Source organism: Oncorhynchus kisutch, linkage group LG22, assembly GCF_002021735.2.
Source record: "Oncorhynchus kisutch isolate 150728-3 linkage group LG22, Okis_V2, whole genome shotgun sequence".
NCBI lineage: Eukaryota > Metazoa > Chordata > Actinopteri > Salmoniformes > Salmonidae > Oncorhynchus > Oncorhynchus kisutch.
In genome coordinates, this window is record NC_034195.2 from 44,086,652 (window position 1) to 44,112,435 (window position 25,784).

The 25,784-nt window shown below is 42.7% G+C and overlaps 2 protein-coding genes across 4 annotated transcripts; one reads left to right on the forward strand and one right to left on the reverse strand.

The window, feature by feature from the left end:
- Positions 1 to 22,757, forward strand: snx20 (sorting nexin 20). Of its 2 annotated transcripts, XM_031802142.1 has the most exons (4): positions 16 to 367; positions 514 to 677; positions 1,234 to 1,722; positions 21,760 to 22,757. In XM_031802142.1, exons 1-4 carry the CDS (start codon positions 247 to 249, stop codon positions 21,931 to 21,933), a joined length of 948 nt encoding a protein of 315 aa, XP_031658002.1. In that variant the 5' UTR covers positions 16 to 246; the 3' UTR covers positions 21,934 to 22,757. The 2 variants fall into 2 exon arrangements, with proteins under 2 accessions (XP_020311236.1, XP_031658002.1); XM_020455647.2 differs by lacking the exon at positions 21,760 to 22,757 and having other exon boundaries at positions 1 to 367; positions 1,234 to 4,294.
- LOC109866802 (terminal nucleotidyltransferase 4B) lies at positions 6,906 to 24,214 on the reverse strand. Of its 2 annotated transcripts, none has more exons than XM_020455642.2 (12): positions 22,752 to 24,214; positions 19,128 to 19,251; positions 18,889 to 18,935; positions 18,646 to 18,775; positions 18,394 to 18,501; positions 12,627 to 12,755; positions 12,167 to 12,380; positions 11,687 to 11,813; positions 10,185 to 10,288; positions 9,932 to 10,083; positions 8,853 to 8,987; positions 6,906 to 8,722 (listed from the first exon to the last, which is right to left on the reverse strand). In XM_020455642.2, exons 1-12 carry the CDS (start codon positions 23,408 to 23,410, stop codon positions 8,534 to 8,536), a joined length of 2,118 nt encoding a protein of 705 aa, XP_020311231.2. In that variant the 5' UTR covers positions 23,411 to 24,214; the 3' UTR covers positions 6,906 to 8,533. The 2 variants fall into 2 exon arrangements, with proteins under 2 accessions (XP_020311231.2, XP_020311232.1); XM_020455643.2 differs by lacking the exon at positions 22,752 to 24,214 and adding an exon at positions 19,428 to 19,512.
- Between the last annotated feature and the right edge of the window lie 1,570 nt (positions 24,215 to 25,784).

The window sequence follows — 25,784 nt, forward strand, 5'->3', positions numbered from 1 at the left end:
ACAGTTTCACTTCCCCATTGGTCTCTCTGCTTTCTCTTGCTTCAGTCTTGCGTGTACTACTATATATTCACACACTCCCTCTTTCTGTATTTTTCCATTTATTTTTTCAAACAGGGCATGTCAACAACCTTAGTTATACCGAGTGTGTGTTTGTGTGCGCTTGTTTGTGCAGAGCTAGCAGCTGATTTCGGACTGAGTATTTCAATCATCTTCCCCAGAACTACTACTGTATGCTGACAAGCCCGGATGGCGGAGAAGGCAGTGCCACAAGAGAACACAGGGATCAATACAGGGATACAACAGTCCAATGGTCCACACCCTGAAGCCACAGCTGAGAGTCTGGACCTTGAGGATTTGCATCAACAGGGTAAGAAGCACCTGGTTGCTTTCAGTAATTTTCCTTCAAATGGTACTTTAAATAAGTAGCTAAGCAAAGCATGTGTTTGACTCTGCTTGTGTAAACAGTAATATGACATTTTCATGTGTCTGTCTGCCTGTCTACTCTGTACGTAGGCGCGTGTGTGTATGACCTGTGTCCAGGCCCCAGTTCATCCTGTATGACCACCAAAGAGCTGCAGCAGCACTGGGGCGCGGTGAAGCACAGACTGAAGCCTGTCAAGCTGTTGTTTGAGATTCCTTCTGCACGCACCATAGCGCAGCACCTGTCCAAATACGTTGTGAGCTTTATTTTATGTACAGCATACAGCAAAGATTGTCAACTGGCGGTCCGCAGTCCAAATTCAATTTATTTGACCCCCTCCCAAAGTTTTCTATGCCCAATTTCTAAAATTGGATCTAGTTTTTGGATATAAAAGGCTGTAAAACTAGGAATTCACCTCAAAATGTTCCACTCAGAAATAGAAGCATATGAGATTGTGTACCAATGTAATCAAGGTTGGAAATTATGTTTTTGTCAAACACAATAATCTGTTTAGGCTTGTGTCAATTTGCAGAGTACAAATGATTTATAATTACTGTATGTTCTGCCCCTTGACTATCCGCTCAAGAAAAAAGCAGCGCTGAGTCTAGTTGATGATCCCTGGCATATAGTTTAGGGCACGGAAAAACATACTTTGTGAATTCTTCACCGTAGTTAGTCAGTGTTGCAGGAAAGACCATTCCATATTTTATTGTCTTTTATTGGAAGATAGTCGAGTGAGTTTTAATAATAAAGTTGCAAGATATGAGGTTTTCTAAGTAAGAAGTTTGTCCCAATGTTCCTGTGTTCTCCAGGTATACCAGATCGTGTTGATCCGGTCAGGCAGCTACGACTCCAAGCGCGTGTCTGTCGAGCGTCGCTATAGCGACTTCATCCACCTCCACCAGCAGCTCCTTGAAGACTTCAGCGAGGAGCTTGAGGAGGTCATACTTCCCCGGAAACTCCTAACTGGAAATTTTAACCCCGAGACCATCTGGGAACGCCGCCTGGCTCTGCGGGACTACCTGGCCCAGCTCTATGCAGTCCGTTGCGTCCGACATTCCCACCACTTCCTGGATTTCTTCACTGAGCCCGAGCAAAGACGAGCGCACGGCCTGCTCCGAGCAGGGCAGTTTGGGCCAGCTGTCGCTCTACTAGAGACTGTCCTGGAGCTTCAGGAGAAGATGGGAGGGTGGCAGAGTCCTGTTCTGCTGGTGCCTACGCTGTGTGCCCTCACAGTGTGCCAGAGAGACCTGGAAGAGCCGGAGTCTGCGTTCACCATGGGCCAGAGGGCGCTGCCCACGGTAAGGCGCTATGGGCTGAAGCGCTATAGAGGGCCACTGCTGGAGATGATGGTGGATCTGGGATACCAGTTAGGGCGACCTGTGGCTCAGCTGCAGGAGGAGTTGGTTCAAGTTAGGGATGCAGAGAGGGGACTGGTGTCTTTTCGCTCCCTTAAGGAGTTGGTGGTGCAGGAGTTTACCTAGGCCTGATTCAGTTGAGATAAGCATGCACAACTTTAAATTATCCAATGACATCAATAGGGGTTGTGCAAACACTTCCACTGGGGAGAACATGTCCTTTAAAGTATAGACTTTATTCAGGAATTCTAGACCTAGCCTTCTTTACCAGGGTTGAGCCAATTCCATTTAAATTCAATCAATTCAGGAAGTAGAAATTCCAATTCAAGGGTCTTTTCAAAAACATTTATGTTGGAGCACTCTTTTGAACATGTAAATGCAGACATGTCCCCCTGCCCCACGCAACTGTTTTCTTTCAAAACTGTATTTTAATAATGAAAGATACAACTTACATTTTCCCACTTACACCACCAGGGTCTTAACATATATATAAGTATCAATCAAAAGTGTGGACACAACAACTCATTCAAGGGCTTTTATTTTTACTATTTTCTACATTGTAGAGTAATAGTATATACATCACAACTAGGAAATAACACATATGGAATCATATAGTACCCCAAAAAAGTGTTAAATCTAAATATATTTTATATTTAAGATTCTTCAAAGTAGCCACCCTTTGCCTTGATGACAGTTTTGAACACTCCTGGCATTCTCTCAACCAGCTTCATGAGGAATGCCATTCCAACAGTCTTGAATTAGTTCCTACATATGCCGAGCACTTGTTGGCTGCTTTTTCTTCACTCTGCGGTCCAACTCATCCCAAACCATCTCAATTGGGTTGAGGTTGGGGGATTGTGGAGGCCAGGTCATCTGATCACTGTCCTTCTTGGTCATAGCCCTTACACAGCCTGGAGGTGTGTTGGGTCATTGTCCTGTTGAAAATCAAATGAGTCTCACTAACTGCACTAGTCTCACTAACTGGGATGGCGTATCACTGCAGAATGCTGTGTTAGCCATGCTGATTAAGTGTGCCTTCTAAATAAATCACCTACAGTATCACCATCACACCTCCTCCTCCATGCTTCACGGTGGGAGCCACCCATGCGGAGATCATCCATTCACATACTTTTTGGCCGTTGGAACCAAAAATCTCAAATTTGGACTCATCAGACCAAGGGACAGATTTCCACCGGTCTAATGGCTATTGCTTGTCTTTCTTGGACCAAAGAAGTCTCTTCTTCTTATTGGTGTCCTTTAGTAGTGGTTTCTTTGCATCAATTTGACCATGAAGGTCTGATTCACACAGTGTCCTTTGAACAGTTGATGTTGAGATGTGTCTGTTACTTGAACTCTGTGAAGCTGGGCTGCAATCTATTTGGGCTGCAATCTGAGGTGCAGTTAACTCTAATGAACTTATCCTCTGCAGCAGAGGTAATTCTGGGTCTTCCATTCCTGTGGCAGTCCTCATGAGAGCCAGTTTTATCATAGCGCTTGATGGTTTTTGCAACTGCACTTGAAGAAACTTTTTAAATTCTTGACTGACCTTCATGTCTTAAAGTCATGATGGACTGTCGTTTCTCTTCGCTTATTTGAGCTGTTCTTGCCATAATATGGATTGGTCTTTTACCAAATAGGGCTATCTTCTGTATACCATTCCGATCTCAAAAGCATTAACAAAGGAAGAAATCCCACAAATTAACCTGTTAATTGAAATGCATTCTTGGTGACTACCTCATGAAGATGGTTGAAATAATGCCAAGAGAGTGCAAAGCTGTCATCAAGGCAAAGGGTGGCTACTTCATAAAATATAAAATATATCATTTATAAAACATACAAATATATTTTGATTTGTTTAACACTTTTTTGGTTACTACATGATTCCATATGTTTTATTTCATGGTTTTGATGTCTTCACTATTATTCTACAATGTAGAAAATAGTCAAAATAAAGAAAAACCCTTGAATGAGTAGGTGTCTTTTGACTGGTACTGTGTGTGTGTACACAGACACGCACACTCATATATATTTATATTCATTCATCTACATTCCACCAAAATAGAATTAGCTAAATGAAAACTATCAATGTGAATAATATGAAAATACAATTCAATGAAGGAATTGTACATTTCCTGTTGAGAATGAGGAGAAAAACAAAACAAAATGACATTCAACGAAACAAAAAGGTTCAGAGCAATAAAATAAACATGTTTTCCTATTCCATTTCAAATTGGTTGGAAAGTGACATTTTTTGTTTTGCGTGAAATGTTGACTGGTTTTGAATTGGCATAGACATTAGGCAATGGCATCAACATACTGAATAAATATTTTTATCAAATTTAAGCATTTTGTTAAATTAAGATGCATGTTTGTGGCTTGGCTGCCCGAAAAAAAACAAATTCAGTGTTGAAATGAATGACCAGTGAGCACATCAAATACATTTTCAGTGAACAAAACATTGTTTAGTCATCGTTTGTTCTATTCTAATCGCATAGAATAAAGAATTTTAAAGAACTGAATGGTTCAGAGCGGTAGTACTTTACACAATAACAGCTACAGACTGGGAAATTTCATTTATTTCACAACATCCTCTCATTGATCCATATTATCACTTGTAAAATAACAAGCTACACTACATGACAAAGTATGTGGACACCTGCTCGTCAAACATCTCTTTCCAAAATCATGGGCATTAATATGGTGTTGGTCCCCCTCTACTGCTATAATAAATAGATTTCTCTCTTCTGGGAAGGCTTTCCACTAGATGTTGGAACATTGCTGCAGGGACTTGCTTCCATTCAGCCACGAGCATTAGTGAGGTCGGACACTGATGTTGGGCGATTAGGCCTGGCTCGCAGACGGCGTTCCAATTCATCCCAAGGATGTTTGATGGGTTTGAGGTCAGGGCTCTGTGCAGGCCAGTCAAGTTCTTCCACACCAATCTCAACAAACCATTTCTGTATGGACCTCGCTTTGTGCACGAGGGCATTGTCATGCTGAAACAAAGGGCCTTCACCAAACTGTTGCCACACAAGTTGGAAGCACAGAATCGTCTAGAATGTCATTGCATGCTGTAGCATTACGATTTCTCTTCACTGGAACTAAGGAGACTAGCCCAAACAATGAAAAACAACCCCAGAACATTAATCCTTTTCCACCAAACTTGACAGTTGCCACTATGCAATGGGGCTGGGAGCGTTCTCCTGGCATCCGCCAAACCCAGATCTGTCGATCCCACTGCCAGTTGGTGAAGCATGATTCATCACTCCAGAGAACGTGTTTCCACTGCTCCAGAGTCCATTGGCGGCAAGCTTTACAACACTCCAGCCGATGCTTGGCATTGTGATCATAGGCTTGTGTGCGGCTCCTCGGCCATGGAACCCCATTTCATGAAGCTCCCGACGAACAGCTCTTGCGCTGACGTTGCTTCCAGAGGCAGTTTGGAATTCGGTAGTGAGTGTTGCAACCAAGGACAGATGATTTCTACGTGCTACAGCACTTCGCTGTCCTGTTCTGTGAGCTTGTGTGACCTACCACTTCGCGGCTGAGCCGTTGTTGCTCCTAGACATTTCCACTTCACAATAAAAGCACTTACAGTTGACCGGGTCAGCTCTAGCAGGGCAGAAATGTGATGAACTGACTTCTTGTAAAGGTGGCCTCATATTCCGGTTCCATGATGAAAGTCACTGAGCTCAAGTAAGGCCATTCAACTGCCAATGTTTGTCTATGGTGTCATGACGTTGCCCTCTTTGAGTACAGCGAGCACCATCCCCCGCTCTCTGCTTCTACAACCAGACTGCTGTGGTCAGAGGTCGTAAATTCCTGAGAAGACCTCATGGACACACAGTTATAGAGTAGTTTTTCATGGAGACAAATGAAATCCTTCCACCTCACAGAACTTGAGGTACAAACAAATTTCATGTTCCAGAGAAAGTGTAAAAGACCGGTGAAGAATCCAGCTAAGAACTGGTGCATTTGGCACAACTTGGGAAGCTCAAGAGAGACGGTGTGGCCACATTACCATAACACTGTTTATATAATAGCCTCAGATAGTCTAATTGTTGTATGAGATGAATGAGTGAGTATGATACTGTTTGTATAATTATGTAATATGATTGTGGACTGTTTAATTAAGAAAAATACAATTCCCTTTTGATTTTAACTAAATCAGAGGACCGCCCCTGAGCCCAGTTAGGGTCAGACATCCTGGGACAGCCCCTTTTCTGCCATTCCGAATAAAACCCAACTTTGAGAAATTATCACCAGACCAAGCTTACCTCAATTACGAGATGGCTAAAGGTTGTAGAATCTTTCAACCATACCACGTGGTTAAACTCTTAAGACTATTGATACCGACAGAATAAGAACAAGTCTTTGATATTGCTTACTAGTCTGCAGCTAGGAATTCGGCATCATTGAACGCGAAGAACGACAACCGCTGAAACACCCATTCTATAATGAATGTCACTTTAAACTATCCCCTCTAACCAAGACAGAGAGAGGGAGAGACGGACAATTCTACAAAATACTTTTCACCAGCGATCAAGACGACACACTGAGCGTAAATATATATATTGATTGCAATTGTTCCCGAATGAGTGAGTGTTCATGTGTAAAGGATTAGCATTTTAATTGTTATAATTAACTCTGTAGTGACTTCTTGGTAAAACCCCCACTCCCCGTTTGTCTAAAAAGCTGCCATGCCGGTTTAGCCCACAAGGGCACATTCTATCATTTCATGTAACCATATTTACTGTTTGTTTATGCATTTCTGTGAATTACTTAATTAGTAATAAATAAATGATTTAAGACAATTGATGTATGGATGACTCATAGTAAAGACTGGGTTTGTGCAGATAACCAACAATTTACGACATTTGGAATGAGACTAACGTGAGGTAAAGTAAATAAATCATTAATCAGAAGACTATTGATCAGATATGAAAATATCTGAAAGGTTATATTGGGAAATTATAACTTTGTAATCTGAATACTTTCCTTGGTGCCCCAACTTCCTAGTTAATTAGTTACATGATTATTCAGTTTAACCGAGTAACTAATTACAGAGAATCTTTGATAAAAACAAAGTATTCAGTTTAATGATAGTGAAGACACGACAATGGCGATTGAATGGCTGTGTGCTCAATTTTATACACATGTCAGCAACAGATGTAGCTGAAATAGCCAAAGCCACTAATTTGAAGGAGTGTCCACATACACTTTATATACAAAAGAATCTTGAAGGTTGGAACAAATGTCTGGATACAACTGAACTGCATACAAAATGTTTTGTGAGGAGAAATTTTGGGAACGTATTAATCGTGGAGAGAGATGTCAAAGAGACTTGCTAACTCCAGGACAAGCAGTGGCCCGGCCCTACCCTTATATGGTGGCATTTCCACAACAGAAAAAGTGCCGTCTAAACATTCAGTAACTTTTAAATAAATACAGTTACGAGCAAAATGTGTATTATATTGTCAATTAACATTATGACAATATATTTGTAATGTCAAAATTAGGCCCATATTCTTTTTATGGTTCTGAAAGGATTGGATGAATGAAAGCAACTTGGCAAAAGCTGCACTCAGCCTCTTTAAAAGCTAGGAGGTCCCATCACCATATTGCTTACATATAGTCCGATCCATTTAGATCTGTGAACGCTAAAGGGCTAAGGCCTAGACAGGAAGAGAAAGCAAAGTGTTGGACACCTTCCAGCCCAGATAAGTTAAGGAAATTGTATGACTATTAGGACACAGCCTGTCTGATATATTCAGTACAAAATGTGCATCACAACCATCTCTTAAACAGGCATACGGGCTATTCAAAATGTGCATCACAACCATCTCTTAAACAGGCATACGGGCTATTGCTAAGCGTTCCATGCATACTCCCTTCACATTATAGATTCATATAAATATACTACAAAAATAAATACAGAAACAAATACAAATCATTTTGTAATAGGCAAAAATAGTTGAGTACTGATATTTTCATATTAGGAAGTTTGCAAACTACAGATATTGTCTATTCTACCAGTAGGAACATGAAACTGTTCGCCATTATGCGATTAAACAGTATTGTGAAATAGCCATTGAACAGATCATTACAAAAATCATCCCCATTATGTAAGGAAACGGGTCCATTTGGGCTGTAGCAACTCAAGGATGTATTCTGCTGATGGTTGGAGTTGCCACATAGAACCCACACTTGGCCCAGTCCACAACAGATGGTAAAACCATATTCATTCAGCTTGTTAAAAAATAAATAATAATACAATCCCTAATCATTGTAATTTTTTCTTCCTTTCCCCACCATTTTGCCTTTTGAAAATCACAAATGAAGGAGTTGCTGAAAAGCTTAAATGATCAATGACTCGTTTTGTCAGTGCAAACATTTGACCCAATATAGTAATAATATCCACAGTTTAACCATACATTTTTCCTTGTAATTTCTGCTGTAAAGTTGAATTGCCAGTAAGTAATAGAGACCCAACTAACTGCTAGTCCAATAAACCAGGGTGTACTGCCAATGCTAAAGTTCAGGCTTGACAACCTTCCTCCATATTCATATTACAGAAAGACTATACCCTCAAGACGAGGTCAAAGTCAATCTGCCCTTTCAACTGACAGAAATAGGAGAAATCTCCTTCCAACTTGGCTTAAAAAATATCACTACCAAAAGCCCTGGTAAGATTGCCTCGATCCTCCCGTTTAAGCGGCTGAGAGTGGAGTTGAGTTCCGTGACATAGCGCACCCTATCTACAGAGGTCCTGCACTACAGGTTTACATTGGCGCTTTGGCTGGAGTTTCCTCCTCCTGCCTGGACAGCTCTGCTTTCTGTCTCGGTGGCTCCTGCTGTTGCTGCCTGATGACTGTCCTGTTCCTGTGCTTGGCTGTATGTTGGCATTGCTGTTCTGACAAGACATCAAACTCGCTCTGTCCACCTGTTGCCAGGAAAACATATAGGGTAAGATTAACTTTACTGTCCCATTTTTCCTTGGAACAACATTTAGTGTGACATCATAAGTTGGTGTGGTAATTTAACACTAAAACGTGTCTGTTATAGTCACCTACCTTGCTCGACTGGCTTACGTGGCTGCTGGAAGAGAAACTTGTATCCCTGTGATTGGTCAATCCAGCACTGGGTGCAGATGAGCCTCGCCTACCCCGCGTCGAGGTCACCGGTTTACAGCAGACTCCGTCCGAATCCTGGAGGGATCATAGCAACCAATCGAGCGAGGGCAAAATATGATTTAATGACAGGCATCTTAATGTTTTAACGCATGAAAGGGTAGATTACCTAAGGGACCTTTCTTTTTATTAACCCCGTTTTCTCCCCAATTTCGTGGTATCCAATTGGTAGTTAAAGTCTTGTCGCGTACAGACTCGGGAGAGGCGAAGGTCGAGAGCCGTGCGTCCTCCGAAACACAACCCAACCAAGCCGCACTGCTTTTGACAATGCCCACTTAATCCGGGAGCCAGCCGCACCAATGTGTCGGAGGAAACACTGTGCACCTGGCGCCAGGAGTCGCTAGTGCGCGATGGGACAAGGACATCCCTACCGGCCAAACCCTCCCCTAACCCGGACGGGTCAACCGGACACAGCCAGCTGCGACAGAGCCTGGACTCTAACCCAGAATCTCTAGTGGCACAGCCTTAGACCACTGCGCCACTCAGAAGGCCCCTAAGCCCCTTCTGATAGATTAAATATTTTAGAGCTTTAAATCACAGGTGCGAATGAAAGGCCAACACTGGGGCTGTAGTTATCAAGCGTCTCAGATCTACGCGCCAGAGTAACACTTGATACATACAGTGCATTCGTAAAGTATTCAGACCCCTTGACTTTTACCACATTTTGTTATGTTGCAGCCTTGTTCTAAAATGTATTACATCGTTTTTTAAACGTATTTCCATTTTTTTTAATACATTTGCAACATTTCTAAAAACCTGTTTTCGCTTTGTCATTATTGTGTGTAGATTGATGAGGAAAATGTTTTATTTTATCAATTTTAGAATAAGGCAGTAACGTAACAAAATGTGGAAAAAGTCAAGGGGTCTGAATACTTTCCGAGGAGCAAAGTGTGTGGAGAAGAGCAAAGTGTGTGGAGAAGAGCAAAGTGTGTGGAGAGAACTCTGTTTCACAAGGCACTCACAGCGTCACTGGAGCTAGCTGATGAAGAATGTGGCGAGGAGAATGACGAAGAGGGGGGAGGAGAGGAGGAGCTGGGGGACTCTGCCCCTTCCTCAGAGAGATTGTTGATGCATTCCTCCATCTCCTGAAGCTCCACCAGCAACGTGACATTACCTGTGACATCAAAGGGGAAGGGTAAAAATGTGGGGTTCGACAATTTTATACTGTTTTGATATAGCGCTATAATTGGGCTCTAAAATGTCTCCTCTCCTTACCTTTTAAGGTCAGGGAGTTCAGTGATAGGGCAGCCCACTTCATGGTGATCCAGTCTCTGTATTCAGCAACTTCCTGGGTCACCCGGATGATTCTGCCCAGTATACTGCAAGACACACAATCATTTATATTACTACAAGTTGGAACAGTGGACACAATATTTTTTTCCACTTAATATTGTTGAAAATATACAGTGCATTTGGGAAAGTATTCAGACCCCTCAACTTTTTCCACATTTGGTTACCTTACAGCCTTATTCTAAAATGGATACACCCCCCCCCCTCAGGTTTCGAATTTCTTTTGCAAATGTATTATAAAATACTGAAATATGACATTCACCTAAGTATTCAGTACTTTGTTGCAACACCTTTGGCATGGATTACAACCTTGAGTATGATGTTACAAGCTTGTCACACCTGTATTTGGGTAGTTTCTCCCATTCTTCTCTGCAGATCCTCTGAAGCTCTGTCAGGTTGGCTGGGGAGCGTCGCTGCACAGCTATTTTCAGGTCTCTCCAGAGATGTTTGATCGGGTTCAAGTCAGGCCTCTGTCCTTGAGTGGCCCAGCCATTCAGAGACTTGTCCCGAAGCCATTCCCACGTTGTCTTGGCTGTGTGCTTAGGGCCATTGTCCTGTTGGAAGGTGAAACTTCCTTCATCTTTCCCTCGATCCTGACTAGTCTCCCAGTCTCTGCCGCGGAAAAACATCCCCACAGCTTCCGTCTGGCCACTCTACCATAAAGGCCTGATTGGTGGAGTGCTGCAGAGATGGTTGTCCCTCTGGAAGGTTCTCCCATCTCCACGGAGGAACTCTGGAGCTCTTTCAGAGTGACTATCGGGTTATTGGTCACCTCCAGCCAGCTCTAGGAAGAGTCTTGGTGGTTCCAAACTTTCTTCATTTAAGAATGATGGAGGCCACTGTGTTATTGGGGACCTTCAATGCTGCAGAAATGTTTTGGTACCCTTCCCCAGATCTCTGCCTCAACACAATCCTGTCTCTGAGCTCTATGGACAATTCCTTCGATGTCATGGCTTGGTTTTTGCTCTGACATGCACTGTCAACTGTGAGACCTTATATAAACAGGTGTGTGCCTTTCCAAATCATGTCCAATCAATTGAATTTACCACAGGTGGACTCCAATCAAGTTGTAGAAACATCTCAAGGATGAGCAATGGAAACAGGATGCACCTGAGCTCAATATCGAGTCTCATAGCAAAGGGTCTGAATACTTATATATATATATATATATATATATAAATAAACAAAAAACGTATTTACATATCACACACACATACACACGTGTAGATTGTTGAGGGGAAAACATTTTTAAAAATCCATTTTAGAATAAGGCGTAACAAAATGTGGAAAAAGTCAAGGTGTCTGAATACTTTCCAGAATGCACTGTATTGTTCAAAGTTCCATTCCTGGCAGTCAGCTCCAGCGAACCCATCACTCAGAATTATGTGACTGTAACCCTCCCCATGTGTCCCGGCCCTGCCCAATACCTCTCGCCGTGGTTGTTGAGGTGGTACTTAGCGATGGGCGACACAGCGTGGCTCAGCACCATGAAGGCATATTCAAACACCTGCTTCACCTGCATGGCACCGTATGAGCTACGGCCCACATCATTACCTGGACAACACAGGACAGACACCAAACTCTCAAGGTCAGGTATAAGCTTAGACTTGGCAGGTGCTTATTGCAGGAGTTCTCAAACGTCATCTCAATAAAACAACTGCATCTGATGTTTTATTTATGGCAGAAGTCAGAAGCACAAGCCACTACATTGAATTAATTTTATTAACCCCATTTTCTCCCCAATTTCATGGTATCTAATTGGTAGTTACAGTCTTGTCTCATCGCGTACGGACTCGGGAGAGGTGTAGGTCAGAGACGCATCATATAGGTAGCTAGCTACCATACTGTAACCAGCATATGCAGTAAGGAGTCATAGACAAACTACAAAGGTGTGAACCCGGGCTCACCTGGCTGCAGTGGGTCTTCAATGTAGAGCAGGGAAGGTCTGTATCCATCCAGCATGCTCTTCTGGACCTCGTCTTTGGAGAGATAGCAGCCCCCATCCTTGATCCGGATCCCCGTCTTCAGGTAGTTAAAATGGCGGCCGTACAGCTCAAAGAACTCTATGAGTAGGACACCAGTGTTGGCGTTGGGACTGCAGGCGTTCTCCCTGCTATGGAGCTGAAACGCACACACTCTATTGTCTATTACTTGCTTCCATCGTAGTAGTAAGAACACTATGCTGCTGATGACAAATACAATTTGCTCTCGGGGATCAATAAAGTTTATTCAATGGTACAAAATGTATATCTCCTCACTCTCAATGGTTGAGGAAAGGCCGGACAAATGCATCATATAATCATTTAATTAGAATACCAGATTATACTCTCAATGACAATAATACAAGGATGACGGGCACCGACCCACCTGTAAGAAGCTGACAGCGACAAGGAAGAGGCAGTAGGAACTGATGCCTCCTGTAAACACTTCATTCATGTCTCTTTGTAATAAGAACTGCTTCAGGACTAGCACCAGGTACGGAAGCACAGGATATTTCTGAGGAGAAACAGATGGAGAGAAAACTTTAGATAACAGTAGTTCACACTATGAGGATTGTGCCTAAATTCAGATGACGCTCAATCATTAGAAAGAAACAGACACATACTACCAGATAAGCTAAATGCCTTCCATGCTCATTTCGAGGCATGTAACGCTGAACCATGCATGAGAGCACCCCCTGTTCCGGACGACTTTCTGATCACGCTCTACGTAGGAGATGTAAGACCTTTAAAACAGGTTAATGTTCAAAGCCGCTGAGCCAGATGGATTACCAGGACGGCAAGTGTCTTCACTGACATGATCATCCTCTCCCTGTCCCTGTCTGTAATACCTACATGTTTCAAACAGACTGGCATAGTCCCTGTGCCCAAGAATGCCAAGCTAACCTGTTTAAATGACTACCGTAATTTCCGGACTATAAGCCGCTACTTTATTCCCACGCTTTGAACCTCGCGGCTTTGAACCCCCCTCTCAACATCAGCAAGACAAAAGGAGCAGATCGTGGACTACAGGAAACGGAGGGCCGAGCACGCCCCCATTCACATTGACGGGGCTTTAGAGGAGCGGGTCGAGAGCTTTAAGTTCCTCGGTGTCTACATCACTAAGGATCTATCATGGTCCACACACACCAACACCAGTCCTGAACAGGGCATGACAATGCCTCATCCCCCTCAGGAGGCTGAAAAGATTTTTGCATGAGCCATCAGATCCTCAAAAGGTTCTACAGCTGCACCATTGATAGCATTGTGACTAGCTGCAATACCGCTTGGTATGGCAACTGCTTGGCATCCGACCGCAAGGTGTTACAGAGGGAAGTGCGTACGGCCCAGGGTTTCCGTTAAGCGGCTTTTGTCCGATAAAACATTTAAAAGCTGAAGGATACAACTGGCACTGGCAAATTGGAAGAAGAAAAAGTGCTATTGCGAAATAATGCTTTTTAGCCTATTCATTGATGGAAATACATTTAACTGGTCATGCTTATTGGTGTACAGGTTAATTTGCATACTTTTGTAGAACTAAATTGGCGCAGATATACAGATAGAGAGCCTTTGAGTGGAGAATCTGTCAGACTGCGCATGAGCCACTGCAGCAACATCTTGTGGTGCTTTCAAGACAACTGGGAACTCAAAGAAATAGGAGGTCAAATAATGACGTCAGTGATATTCAGCTTGTAAAGTCGGAGCTCTGGAAAGGGGACCGAGTTCCCGAGTTGGAATTCCGAGTTGGATGAACGACTGGAATTCAAATTTTCCCAGTCGGCCAAACCCTCCCCTAACCCAGACGAAGTTGGGCCAATTGTGTGCCGCCTCATGGGTCTCCCAGTCGCGGCCGGTCGACACAGGCCTGGAGCGAAATCCGGGTCTGTATTGATGCCTCTAGCACTGCAGTGCAGTGCCTTAGACCGCTGCGCCACTCGGGAGGCCCGTGCAGTGCCCTTTTGACAACAGTATTTTCCCCCTAAGTGCATTATGGAATGAACATTCGCATGTAGCCTACTGCCTTGTGCGCATTACTGTACTCATAAATGTGAAGAAACAAATGTTTATCAACATTTTAAGCTAAATGTTCTGACCTCTTGCATCACTCATTGCTTTTTAACAAAAACAAATTATGTAGCCATGGCCTACTGGTTGTATGAATTTAGGATCCATCATCCCACAACTGTCTCAGAGTATGTTTGGAATAGGCTATTTCTTTCTTGACAAGCTGACCAATTGAATATGTAGCCTAAACTCTTCTACTATAGTAGATTGACATAGGCTAGCGATTTTGCTGTTCGTTACTCGTCTTGTTGGCTGAGGAAAAGTAAACGTGGACAGTTATTCTAACATGTTCAAAGAGCACATCAGAATTCGGTAAGGACCGGACATCATTGCATCCTCAACTTGCATGTTCTATTAATATGAATTACCATAATCTAAATGTGATTTCTGTCATTCTGAGCACCGTGGGTGGACGCACTAATCTGGTTACCCACCTAATGCATATGGAGCCGGTAAATCAAAATTTTGCCGGTAAAATGTCCGGCACCACCTTTTTCTAATGGAAACCCTGGTACGGCCCAGTACCTCACTGTCAAGGACTCCAGCTACCAAAGTCATAGACTGTTCCTTTTCCTACCGCACGACAAGCGGTAACGATGCACCAAATCAGGAACCAACAGGACCCTGAACAGATTCTACCCCCAAGCCAGAAGTCTGCCAAATATATAAAATGCAACAAGTTCAAAGATTTTACTGACTTACAGTTCATATGAGGAAATCAGACAATTGAAATAAATAAGGCCCTAATCTATGGATTTCACATGACTGAGAATACAGATATGCATCCGTTGGTCCCAGATACCTTCAAAAAAATGTATGGGCCTCCGGATCTCGTCAAGGTATTTCTGTGCATTCAAAATGCCATCGTCAAAATTCAATTGTGTTCGTGGACCGTATGTTATGCCTGCACATACCATAACCTCACCATGTGACACTCTATTCACACCTTTGACATCAGCAAACCGCTCGCCCACACGACGCCATACACGTGGTCTGCGGTTGGGAGGCCGGTTGGATATACTGCCAAATTCTCTAAAATGACATTGGAGGCGGCTTATGGTAGATACATTAACATGACATTCTCTGATGGACATTCCTGCAGTCAGCAGGCCAATTGCACACTCCCTCAAACATTTAGACATCTGTGTCATTGTGCTGTGTGACAAAATTGCACATTTTACAGTGGCCTTTTACTGTCCCCAGCACAAGGTGGATCTGTGTAATGATCATGCTGTTTAATCAGCTTCTTGATATGCCACACCTGTCAAGCGGATGGATTATCTTGGCAAAAGAGAAAACGCTCACTAACAGGGATGTAAACAAATTTGTTTAGAGATAAGCTTTTTGTGTGTATGGAACATTTCTGGGATCTTTTATTTCAGCTCATGAAACATGGAACCAACACTTTACATGTTGCATTTATATTTTTGTTCAGTGTAGTAAGTCCGGGTAGCCATTTGGTTAACTATCGACGTTGACCATTATTGCACTAACTTTTTTGACTCACACACGCTGCTGCTACTGTTTATCTATCCTGTTGCCTAGTCACTTTATTCCTTGTTATATGTACATATCTACCTCAATTACCTCGTACCCCTGCACAACTCAGTACTGGTACCCTTTGTACAGTGCCTTGCAAAAATATTAATCCCCATTTTTCCTATTTTGTTGCATTTACAACCAGTAATTTAAATGGATTTTCATTTGGATTTCACGTAATGGACATACACAAAATAATCCAAATTGGTGAAGTGAAAAAAATTACTTGTTGAATTTTTTTTTTTTTTTAAGTGGTGCGTGCACATGTATTCACCCCCTTTGCTATGAAGCCCCTAAATAATATCTGGTGCAACCAATTATCTTCAGAAGTCACATAATTAGTTAAATAAAGTCCACCTGTGTGCAATCTAAGTGTCACATGATCTCAGTAATATATATATATATATATATATATATATATATATATATACACACACACACACACACACACACACACATCTACACCTGTTCTGAAAGGCCCCAGAGTCTGCAACACCACTAATCAAGGGGCACCATGAAGACCAAGGAGCTCTCCAAACAGGTCAGGGACAAAGTTATGGAGAAGTACAGATCAGGGTTGGGTTATAAAAAAAATATCTGAAACTTTGAACATCCCAGGGAGCACCATTAAATCCATTATTAAAAAATGGAAAGAACATGGCACCACAACAAACCTGACAAGAGAGGGCCACCCACCAAAACTCACAGACCAGGCATGGAGGGCATTAATCAGAGAGGCAACAAAGATGACCCTGAAGGAGGTGCAAAGCTCCACAGCGGAGATGGAGTATCTGCCCATAGGACCACAGAGCTGGGCTTTACGGAAAAGTGGCCAGGAAAAAGCCATTGCTTAAAGAAAAAAATAAGCAAACATGTTTGGTGTTCACCAAAAGGCATGTGGGAGACTCCCCAAACCTATGGAAGAAGGTACTCTGGTCAGATGAGACTAAAATTTAGCTTCTTGGCCATCAAGGAAAACGCCTGGTCTGGCACAAACCCAACACACCTTTCATCACCCCGAGAACACCAAGCATGGTGGTATCATGCTGTGGGGATGTTTTTCATCGTCAGGGACTGGGAATCTGGTCAGAATTGAAGGAACGATGGATGGCGCTAAATACAGGGATATTCTTGAGGGAAACCTGTTTCAGTCTTCCAGAGATTTGAGACTGGGATGGAGGTTCACCTTCTAGCAGGACAATGACCCTAAGCATACTGCTAAAAGCAACACTCTAGTGGTTTAAGGTGAAACACTAAATGTCTTGGAATTGCCTAGTCAAACCCCAGACCTCAATCCAATTGAGAATCTGTGGTATGAAAACGATTGCTGTACACCAGCGGAACCCATCCAACTTGAAGGAGCTGGAGCAGTTTTGCTTTGAAGAATGGGCAAAAATCCCAGTGGCTAGATGTGCCAGGCTTATGGAGACATACCCCAAGAGACTAATAGGCTGACCACACCGTTCACGTAGAGTGCGCGAGCGTTGCAAAATAAATTTAGAAATCTATGTTAATCAATTATTGCACCCACACTGCCCACGAGCGTCTGCATTGCCAAGGGCTAAAATAGAACTCTATTTATGACGCAGATCGCTCTGCAAGTCCTGCCTCTCCCATCTCCTCATTGGTTTATAGAAGCAGGTACCCACATGCCATCTCCTCATTGGTTATACCCACGTAGGTGATTTAAAGATCATCTGTGTTGCCATTCGGTGTAGTAATACTATGAAAGTTAGATGCCAATCACCATATAAGTTCAAAGATGAAAAAGCCTGGAAAGAGGAGAGATGACTAGAAATGATTCGGTTGACTGTTTTATGTGTGGATTAATTGTCGGAGTAGAGGACCTTGTGCATCTCAGGTAAAATAACTCAATGTTTATATCCCAGGACAAATTAGCTAGCGACAGCAAGCTAACTAGCTAAATTGCCATAAATGTTTAATGCTTTTCGACCTGTTCCCAAATTAATGTAATTGGTTCAGAGTTTGTTTTGATATTTTAACCTGCGTGTCGTGATCGCTTTTGGTGTAGGGGGACAATATAAATGTATGCACAATGGCGCACGCGCGCAGCCGGTTTGGGTTCCGTGTTACAGTTGTAATTGCTGCAAAAGGTGGCTCTACAAAGTATCGACTTTGGGGGGGGGGGGGGGGGGGGGGTGAATAGTTATGCACGCTCAATTTGTTTTTTGTTGTCGTCTTATTTCTTGTTTGTTTCACAATAAATAAATAAAAATTGCATCTTCAAAGTGGTAGGCATGTTGTGCAAATCAAATGATACAAACCCCCCAAAAATCCATTTTAATTCCAGGTTATAAGGCAACAAAATAGGAAAAATGCCAAGGGGGATGAATACTTTCACAAGCCACTGTATATAACCAAGTTATTATTATTATATGTGATTACTTTTCTATTATCTCTTAATTTGTCTCTGCATTGTTGGGAAAGGCCAGTAAGTAAGTATTTTACTAATAGTCTAAACCTTTTCTTTACAAAGCATGTGACAAATAAATACATTTTGATTTGACACACACACACAGGGAGCATTGTACCTTTTTATAATCTTTGATGAGGGCAGCAGCTTTGACAGCATTCTTCATGTTGAAACTGATGTCAACTTTGACCTCCGTGAGAGAGTCTGTCAGTTTGATGATTGGCACCTAAAGACCAGACAAGATCAGATTTGACTGGTATACAGACACTGATAATTCCCAGTCCAGAATTATGTTCACAACACACACACACACACACTTAACAAGGCTTCCCTCCACAGACAGACACACAAAACACACACTACCCATTACCGTGGCCTTGTCCAGCACTTTGACAGAATTCTCCTCCACCACTTTGTGTTTCCTCAGCGCCTCTTCTAACCTCCACAGAGGGAGGGTGTCTCCTTCCCTGAACTTCACAAACACCACCAGGTCAATGTCACTGCAACATCAACACAAAGAATCACATTATATTCCTCCTTGGCATAAGTTGGTGATAAAGGTTATGAATACTTTTTCAGTAAGGAAAGGACTTGAAATTCAACGACAGGTTACCTAGTGGGTAGATAGAGACCCGTGCTAAAACTTCCAAATACTTGAACCTGCAAAGCAAGTTCACACCATGAGTAATGAGATTGCATATAAAACTCCATGACAACAACGATAAGCTATAAAATTATCATATCAGTATGCATGTTAATAAGAATTACTGCACCATTTCAAATTCAATAAAGAACTAGACAAGGAAGTCAATGGCTTTACATCTCCGACTACAGTGAAGGTGATTGACTTACGTCAGCAGTGGGCCAAAGGTCCTTAATGACCCTCTCTATCCTCTCCACCACCTCCCTCCTCATCTTCTCCTCCTCTGGCCGCGGAGACATGTAGGCATAGAAGTCCTGGATCTCCTCATGGAGCCTGCAGAGTAAGAGACACATAGCGTGGTTAGAATGTTGTGTTCTAGAACACGTTTGAAATACTTCAATAGTAATGCAGTCAGGGGTTCCCTGGTAGATTTGACACTTGAAACATGGATTCATTAAATGTCTTTTTATCAAGTCTCGAGCTTATTGACAAACAAGTAGGCTAAATACCTATTACATGTAATATTTTCTGTTATAGCAAACTAATCACATAGCACTACGGTGCGTAGACCAGCAGTGGCCTTCAGTCTGCCAGTGTACTATGTAGCCTGTGATTACTGAGCAGGGAGTTACTATAAATACACTAGTGGGTAAGTATGACACTATACTAAAGAGCAGCAGTGTGTATTCCCAGGAGGACATGACATGTGCCAGCCCAGCCAGCTGCTTTTCAATACGTCATTCAGAGGGTAATAAAGTGCTTTAGAATAACCCTCAATGGTGCATGGGACAAGGCTATCTGCTGCATCACACTAGGCTTTAAATACAGTAGAGGAGGAGATACGGTTCAAATGAATGTTTCTGCATGTACAGGTCTCAGTCCAGTGGTGGGTTTAACTGAAAACTCATAGTATAGGCCCTCGGCAATTGTGATAGTTTTGGGTATAGGCCCCATTTCTGATTCTGAAACTATATATTATAGAAATAAAATATCTGTAATTTATGGGGCCCAAACTATTTCTAAAATCTTACATTGAAAATGTAGGAATACACGCCTTACACTGACTAACACAGGTACCGTCATCTTCTCAGTATGTCAAGTAAGAAGGGGTATATTGACCAGATGAGGCATTGGAATGTATCAGAGCTGGTCTAGCCTTGTGTGGCGCCAGTTCAGATCTACCTGGTCAGGTTCTGAAGAATAACTAATGAGAGGATAACACCATGGACCCCTACTCTTTCAACTCACATGAGCCCAACTGTGTCTATGCACTAGCCTTTTGATAAGACTGCTCATATTCTAACCAACTGCTGCTGAATAGAAATATGAAGTTCAGGGAAAGTCATCTTTATCAATGATGAGCTAGAAAATACATTGCCTGGCTACCCACACTCTTTGCTCCAGCCAAACACTACCCACAGACTTTAGTTTCTTCTCAAAAGACAGAGCAGTGGAAGAATTTAGTTTGCAGTCTTTACCTGGCCAGCTCCCCTCTCTTTACTGGGATTCTCTAACTCTGACCCTAAGACACTGGCTTGCTAGTGCTCTCCCATGCCGTCCCTAGGAGTGGTGTATAATGTCTAGCCAGGCTTTTTTCGCTATACTCGTCTTGAGTGGGTTGAGTAAATTACATTATCTTCCTGTCCAGACTTGGGTGGGGTTATATCCTGCCACTGTCCCCCAACCCCCTGTCTCAGTCCCCAGTATCTACAGTGCCTTCAGAAAGTATTCAGACCCCTTGACTTTTTCCATTGTTAGGTTACAGCCGTATTCTAAAATTGATTCAAATGGTCCCCCCCCCCCCCCCCCCCCCCCTCCCTCAATCTACACACAATAGCCAATCATGACAAACCAAAAACTTTGGGGGGTTGTTGTAATTATTTTTGGGAAATTAAAACTAGAAATCTCACATTTACATAAGTATTCAGACCCTTTACTCGGTAATTTGTTGAAGCACCTTTGGCAGCAATTACAGCCTTGAGTCTTCTTGGATGCTTGGCACACCTGTATTTGGGGAGTTTCTCCCATCAAGGTCTGAGAGTCTTTAGATGCCTTTTGCCAAACTCCAAGTGGGCTGTCATGTGCCTTTTACAGAGGAGTGGCATCTGTCTGGCCACTACCATAAAGGTCTGATTGGGGGAGTGCTGCAGAGATGGTTGTCCTTCTGGAAGGTTCTCCCATCTCCACAGAGGAACTCTAGCTATGTCAGAGTGACCATCAGGTTCTTGGTCACCTCCCTGACCAAGGCCCTTCTCCCCCGATTGCTCAATTTGACCGGGTGGCCAGTTCCAAGAAGAGTCTTTGATGGTTCCAAACTTCTTGCATTTCAGAATGATGGAGGCCACTGTGTTCTTGGAGATCTTCAATGCTGCATCATTTTTTTGGTGCCTTTCCCCAGATCTGTGCCTCGACACAATCCTGTCTAGGAGCTCTATGGACAATGCCTTCGACCTCATGACTTGTTTTTTTTCTCAGACATGCACGGTCAACTGTGGGACCTTATATAGACAGTTGTGTGCCTTTCCAAATCATGCCCAAGCAATTGAATTTACCACAGGTGGACTCCAAGTTGTAGAAAAATTGGGAAGGATGATCAATCAAAACAGGATGCACCTGAGCTCAATTTCGAGTCTCATAGAAAAGGGTCTTGTAATTTGCACAAAAAAAATCTAACAACCTGTTTTCACTTTGTCATCATTGTGTAGTGTGTAGATTGATGAGGATTTTTTATTTAATACATTTTAGAATAAGGCTGTAACGTAACAGAAATGTGGGAAGAGTCAAGGGGTCTAAATACTTTCCAAAGGCACTTTATGCTGCAATAGCCTCTCTCTCTCTCAGGACCTGAGCAATAGGACCATGCCTAAGGACCACCTGGCTTTGCGACTCCTTGCTGTCCCAGTCCACCTAGTCGTGCTGCTAATCCAGTTTCTGCTATTCTGCCTGTGGCTATGGAACCCTGACCTGTTCACTGGACCTGCTACCTTATCCCAGACCTGCTGTCTCGACCTCTGAATGCTCTGCTATGAAAAGCCAACTGACATTTACTCCTGAGGTGCTGACCTGTTGCACCCTCTATAACCACTTATTATTATTTGACCCTGCTGGTCATCTATGGTGAACGATCCAGCCTTAATGGCCATTTACACAATCTCCACCGGCACCAGAGCCTGGTTCCTCTCTAGGTTTCTGCCTTTCTTGGGAGTTTTTCCTAGGCACTGTGCTAGTACATCTGCATTGCTTGCTCTTTGGGGTTTTGGGCTGATATTCTGTATGAGCACGTTGTGATGTCTGCTGATGTACAAAGGGCTTCATGAATACATGTTATTGATTGACTGATTTAGTTTGAGCAGAGAGGAAGGGTTGTCACTAGTTACCACCGCCAAAAAGTAATAAACCCTGCATATGTATACCATTTGTATTCTTAAAATGTGATTTTAAACCTAGCCACAATGCTAACCTTAAATTAAGACCAAAAAGCACATAGATATAGTCACATATAGTCACATTGGCTACAATGGTCCCATCTGATATTTCCTCCTCGGGACCGCCTTACATTTTTGAGGACATTTATTTTCATCGTTAGAGCGGCCACTAGGGTATCTGGTCAATATAATGGATAATCTGTGGTTTGAGAGGTCACTCAGGCTAGGAAAAAAAGACAACGTGGGATCCTTCTGTATGAGAAATCATCTCATGTTGATCAATTTATCAGGTACAAATCCTTGCCAACACACAGAAGTCCCTCCCTATGCTCTGTAATAAATCGTCAGCCAGACAGTTCAAACATGACAAGTTAGAGCAGTTATGCTGCCCCAGGCATCCTTCCTTACCCCAAAATCCCTGCAGTGTAGTTTCTGGTTTTCCAAGGCGTGTCCGTGTGACCAACTCTACGGCATCCAGTTTCGTCCACCGTAGAGTTGCAGCTAATACTCAATAAACTGCGGTTAAAACCGAAAGTGCTCGCTCGGTTGTCTCTCCTCCGTCTGTTCCCAAATTCGTATTCCCTCTCTCTTCCTCTCCAGCTACCGAATGCAGTGCCACCCACAATCCCGGCACCACTACTGCCCTTCCCCGCAGGATGCTGGTTGATATTTTCCTCCAATAAATCGGATAGCTGTTCTATTTTATTATCGCCTTTCGGATTAATCGTCCCTTGCATTCTCGCCTCACTGCTGCTCGTGCCACCGTCGGGTACTCCGTCCTGAATCACGTTCCCCGTGACCCCGTTCACCGATACAGTTGTACCAGAACAAGTCTTGGTGGTGGGCGTGTTCAAGGTAGAAGAGCCGTGGTTCTTATGATTATTCAAACTCAAATTGCGCAGACCATGAGTCGTTATCCAAATCTTCAACCACGCGCTGCTGGGTTGGGAACCAGGAGAATATTGGATCCACGCACCCATGCACGGCACGCTCGCTAGGTTTGCGTGACTGGCACTGTCACGATAGAGGTAGCTACACTGAGCTGCTAACGAAAGAGGAGAATTCATTGGTGCGGCAGGCTTCCGGGTTGGATGCGCGCTGTGTTAAGGAGCAGTCCGGCTTGGTTGGGTTGTGTATCGGAGGACGCATGACTTTCAACCTTCGTCTCTCTCGAGCCCGTACGGGAGTTGTAGCGATGAGACAAGATAGTAGCTACTAAAAACAATTGGATACCACGAAATTGGGGAGAAGATGGGGTCAAATTCAAAACAAAAAAAAGAAAGAGGAGAATTGACAAGTTATGCGTACAGTATATACAAATCCAAGATGTAGATATAAACAACAGTCTGTATTAACACGACACCAAATTAAATTGTGGAAATACAGACGTGGAGTATTTCTTAAGAACAAAACGTGACAAACTATTTTTCTCCAGACACTCCATCAATGGCGGAGATGACAGTATTGCTCAAAACAAATATGATGGATATACTGACAAGATGCATGTCTCTTCGCCCTAACAATGGGAGTAGATTTCCACAAAGAGGAACGGCGAGATGTCTAGCTCCTGCCTATTTGTAGGATTGGTGGATATGTCATTATTGTTGTAATTTTTTTTAACGGCCTGTATTCAATGGAGACAGACGATATGCTACTAGCATCATACCATGAATATCCATAGCCATCTCGAGACAACTCCGATATTGTTTTTTACTCAATGTTGCCGGGATGTCACGTGTCCTACCTATATCAGTCCACTAACAACTTTAAGCATTACGAAAGTAAATTCGAATAAATAATCCTCACGTAGCCAATAAGACATACATTTTTATTGACCAAATTCGAAACTCCCATTTATGGCCTCCATACAAAAAAAATTTGCGGATCAACGAAAAAAAAGTACCTGCTTGAGGGTGGCAGACTTTCCACCAAATTGGGCCATTCAATTTCAATTTAAGGGGCTTTATTGGCATGGGCAACGTATGTTTACATTGCCAAAGCAAGTGAAATAGATGAACAAAAGTGAAATAAACAATAAAACATGTACAGTAAACATTCCACTCCATTCCTAAAGACATATACATGTCATATTATGTGTATATATACAGTGTTGTAAGGATGTGCAAATAGTTAAAGTACGAAAGCAAAAATAAATAAACATAAATATAGGTTGTATTTACAATGGTGTTTGTTCTTCACTGGTTGCCCTTTGCGGCAACAGGTCAAAAATCTTGCTGCTGTGATTGCAGACTGTGGTATTTCACTTAATAGATATGGGAGTTTATCCAAATTTGATTCTTTTTCGATTTTTTTGTGGGTCTGTGTAATCTGAGGGAAATATGTGTCTCTAATATGGTCATACATTTGGCAGGAGGTTAGGAAGTGCAGCACATTTTCCACCTCATTTTGTGGGTAGTGTGCACATACCCTGTCTTCTCTTGAGAGCCAGGTCTCCCTTAGGTGGCCTTTCTCAATAGCAAGGTTTTGCTCACTGAGTCTGTATATAGTCAAAGATTTCCTTAATTTTGGGTCAGTCACAGTGGTCAAGTATTCTGCCACAGTGTACTCTCTGTTTAGGGCCAAATAGCATTCTAGTTTCCTCAGTTTTTTGGTCAATTCTTTCCAATGTGTCAAGTAATTATCTTTTTGTTTTCTCGTGATTTGGATGGGTCTAATTGTGTGGCTGTCCTGTGGCTCTTTGGGGTCTATTTGTGTTTCTGAACAGAGCCCCAGGACCAGCTTGCTTCGGGAGCTCTTCTCCAGGTTTATTTCTCTGTAGGTGATGGCTTTGTTATGGAAGGTTTGGAAATTGTTTCCTTTTAGGTGGTTGTAGAATTTAACAGCTCTTTTCTGGATTTTGATAATTAGCGGGTATCGGCCTAATTCTGCTCTGCATGCCTTATTTGGTGTTTTACGTTGTACACAGGATATTTTAGCAGAATTCTGCATGCAGAGTCTCAATGTGGTGTTTGTCCCATTTTGTGAATTCTTGGTTGGTGAGCGGAACCCACACCTCACAACCGTAAACGGCAATGGGTTCTTTAACTGTTTCAAGTATTTTTTAGCCAGATCCTAATTGGTATATCAAATTTTATGTTCATTTTGATGGCATTGAAGACCCTTCTTGCTTTGTCTCTCAGATCGTTCACAGCTTTGTCGAAGTTCACTGTGGTGCTGATGTTTAGGCCGAGGTATGTATAGTTTTTTTGTGTGCTCTAGGGCAACGGTGTGTAGATGGAATTTGTATTCGTGGTCCTGTGAACTGGACCTTTTTTGGAACACCACTATTTTTGTCTTACTGAGAGTTACTGTCAGAGCCCAGATCTGACATAATCCGTGCAGAAGGTCTAGGTGTTGCTGTAGGCCCTCCTTGGTTGGGGACAGAAGCACCAGATCATCAGCAAACAGTAGACATTTGACTTCAGATTTATTGATATATAT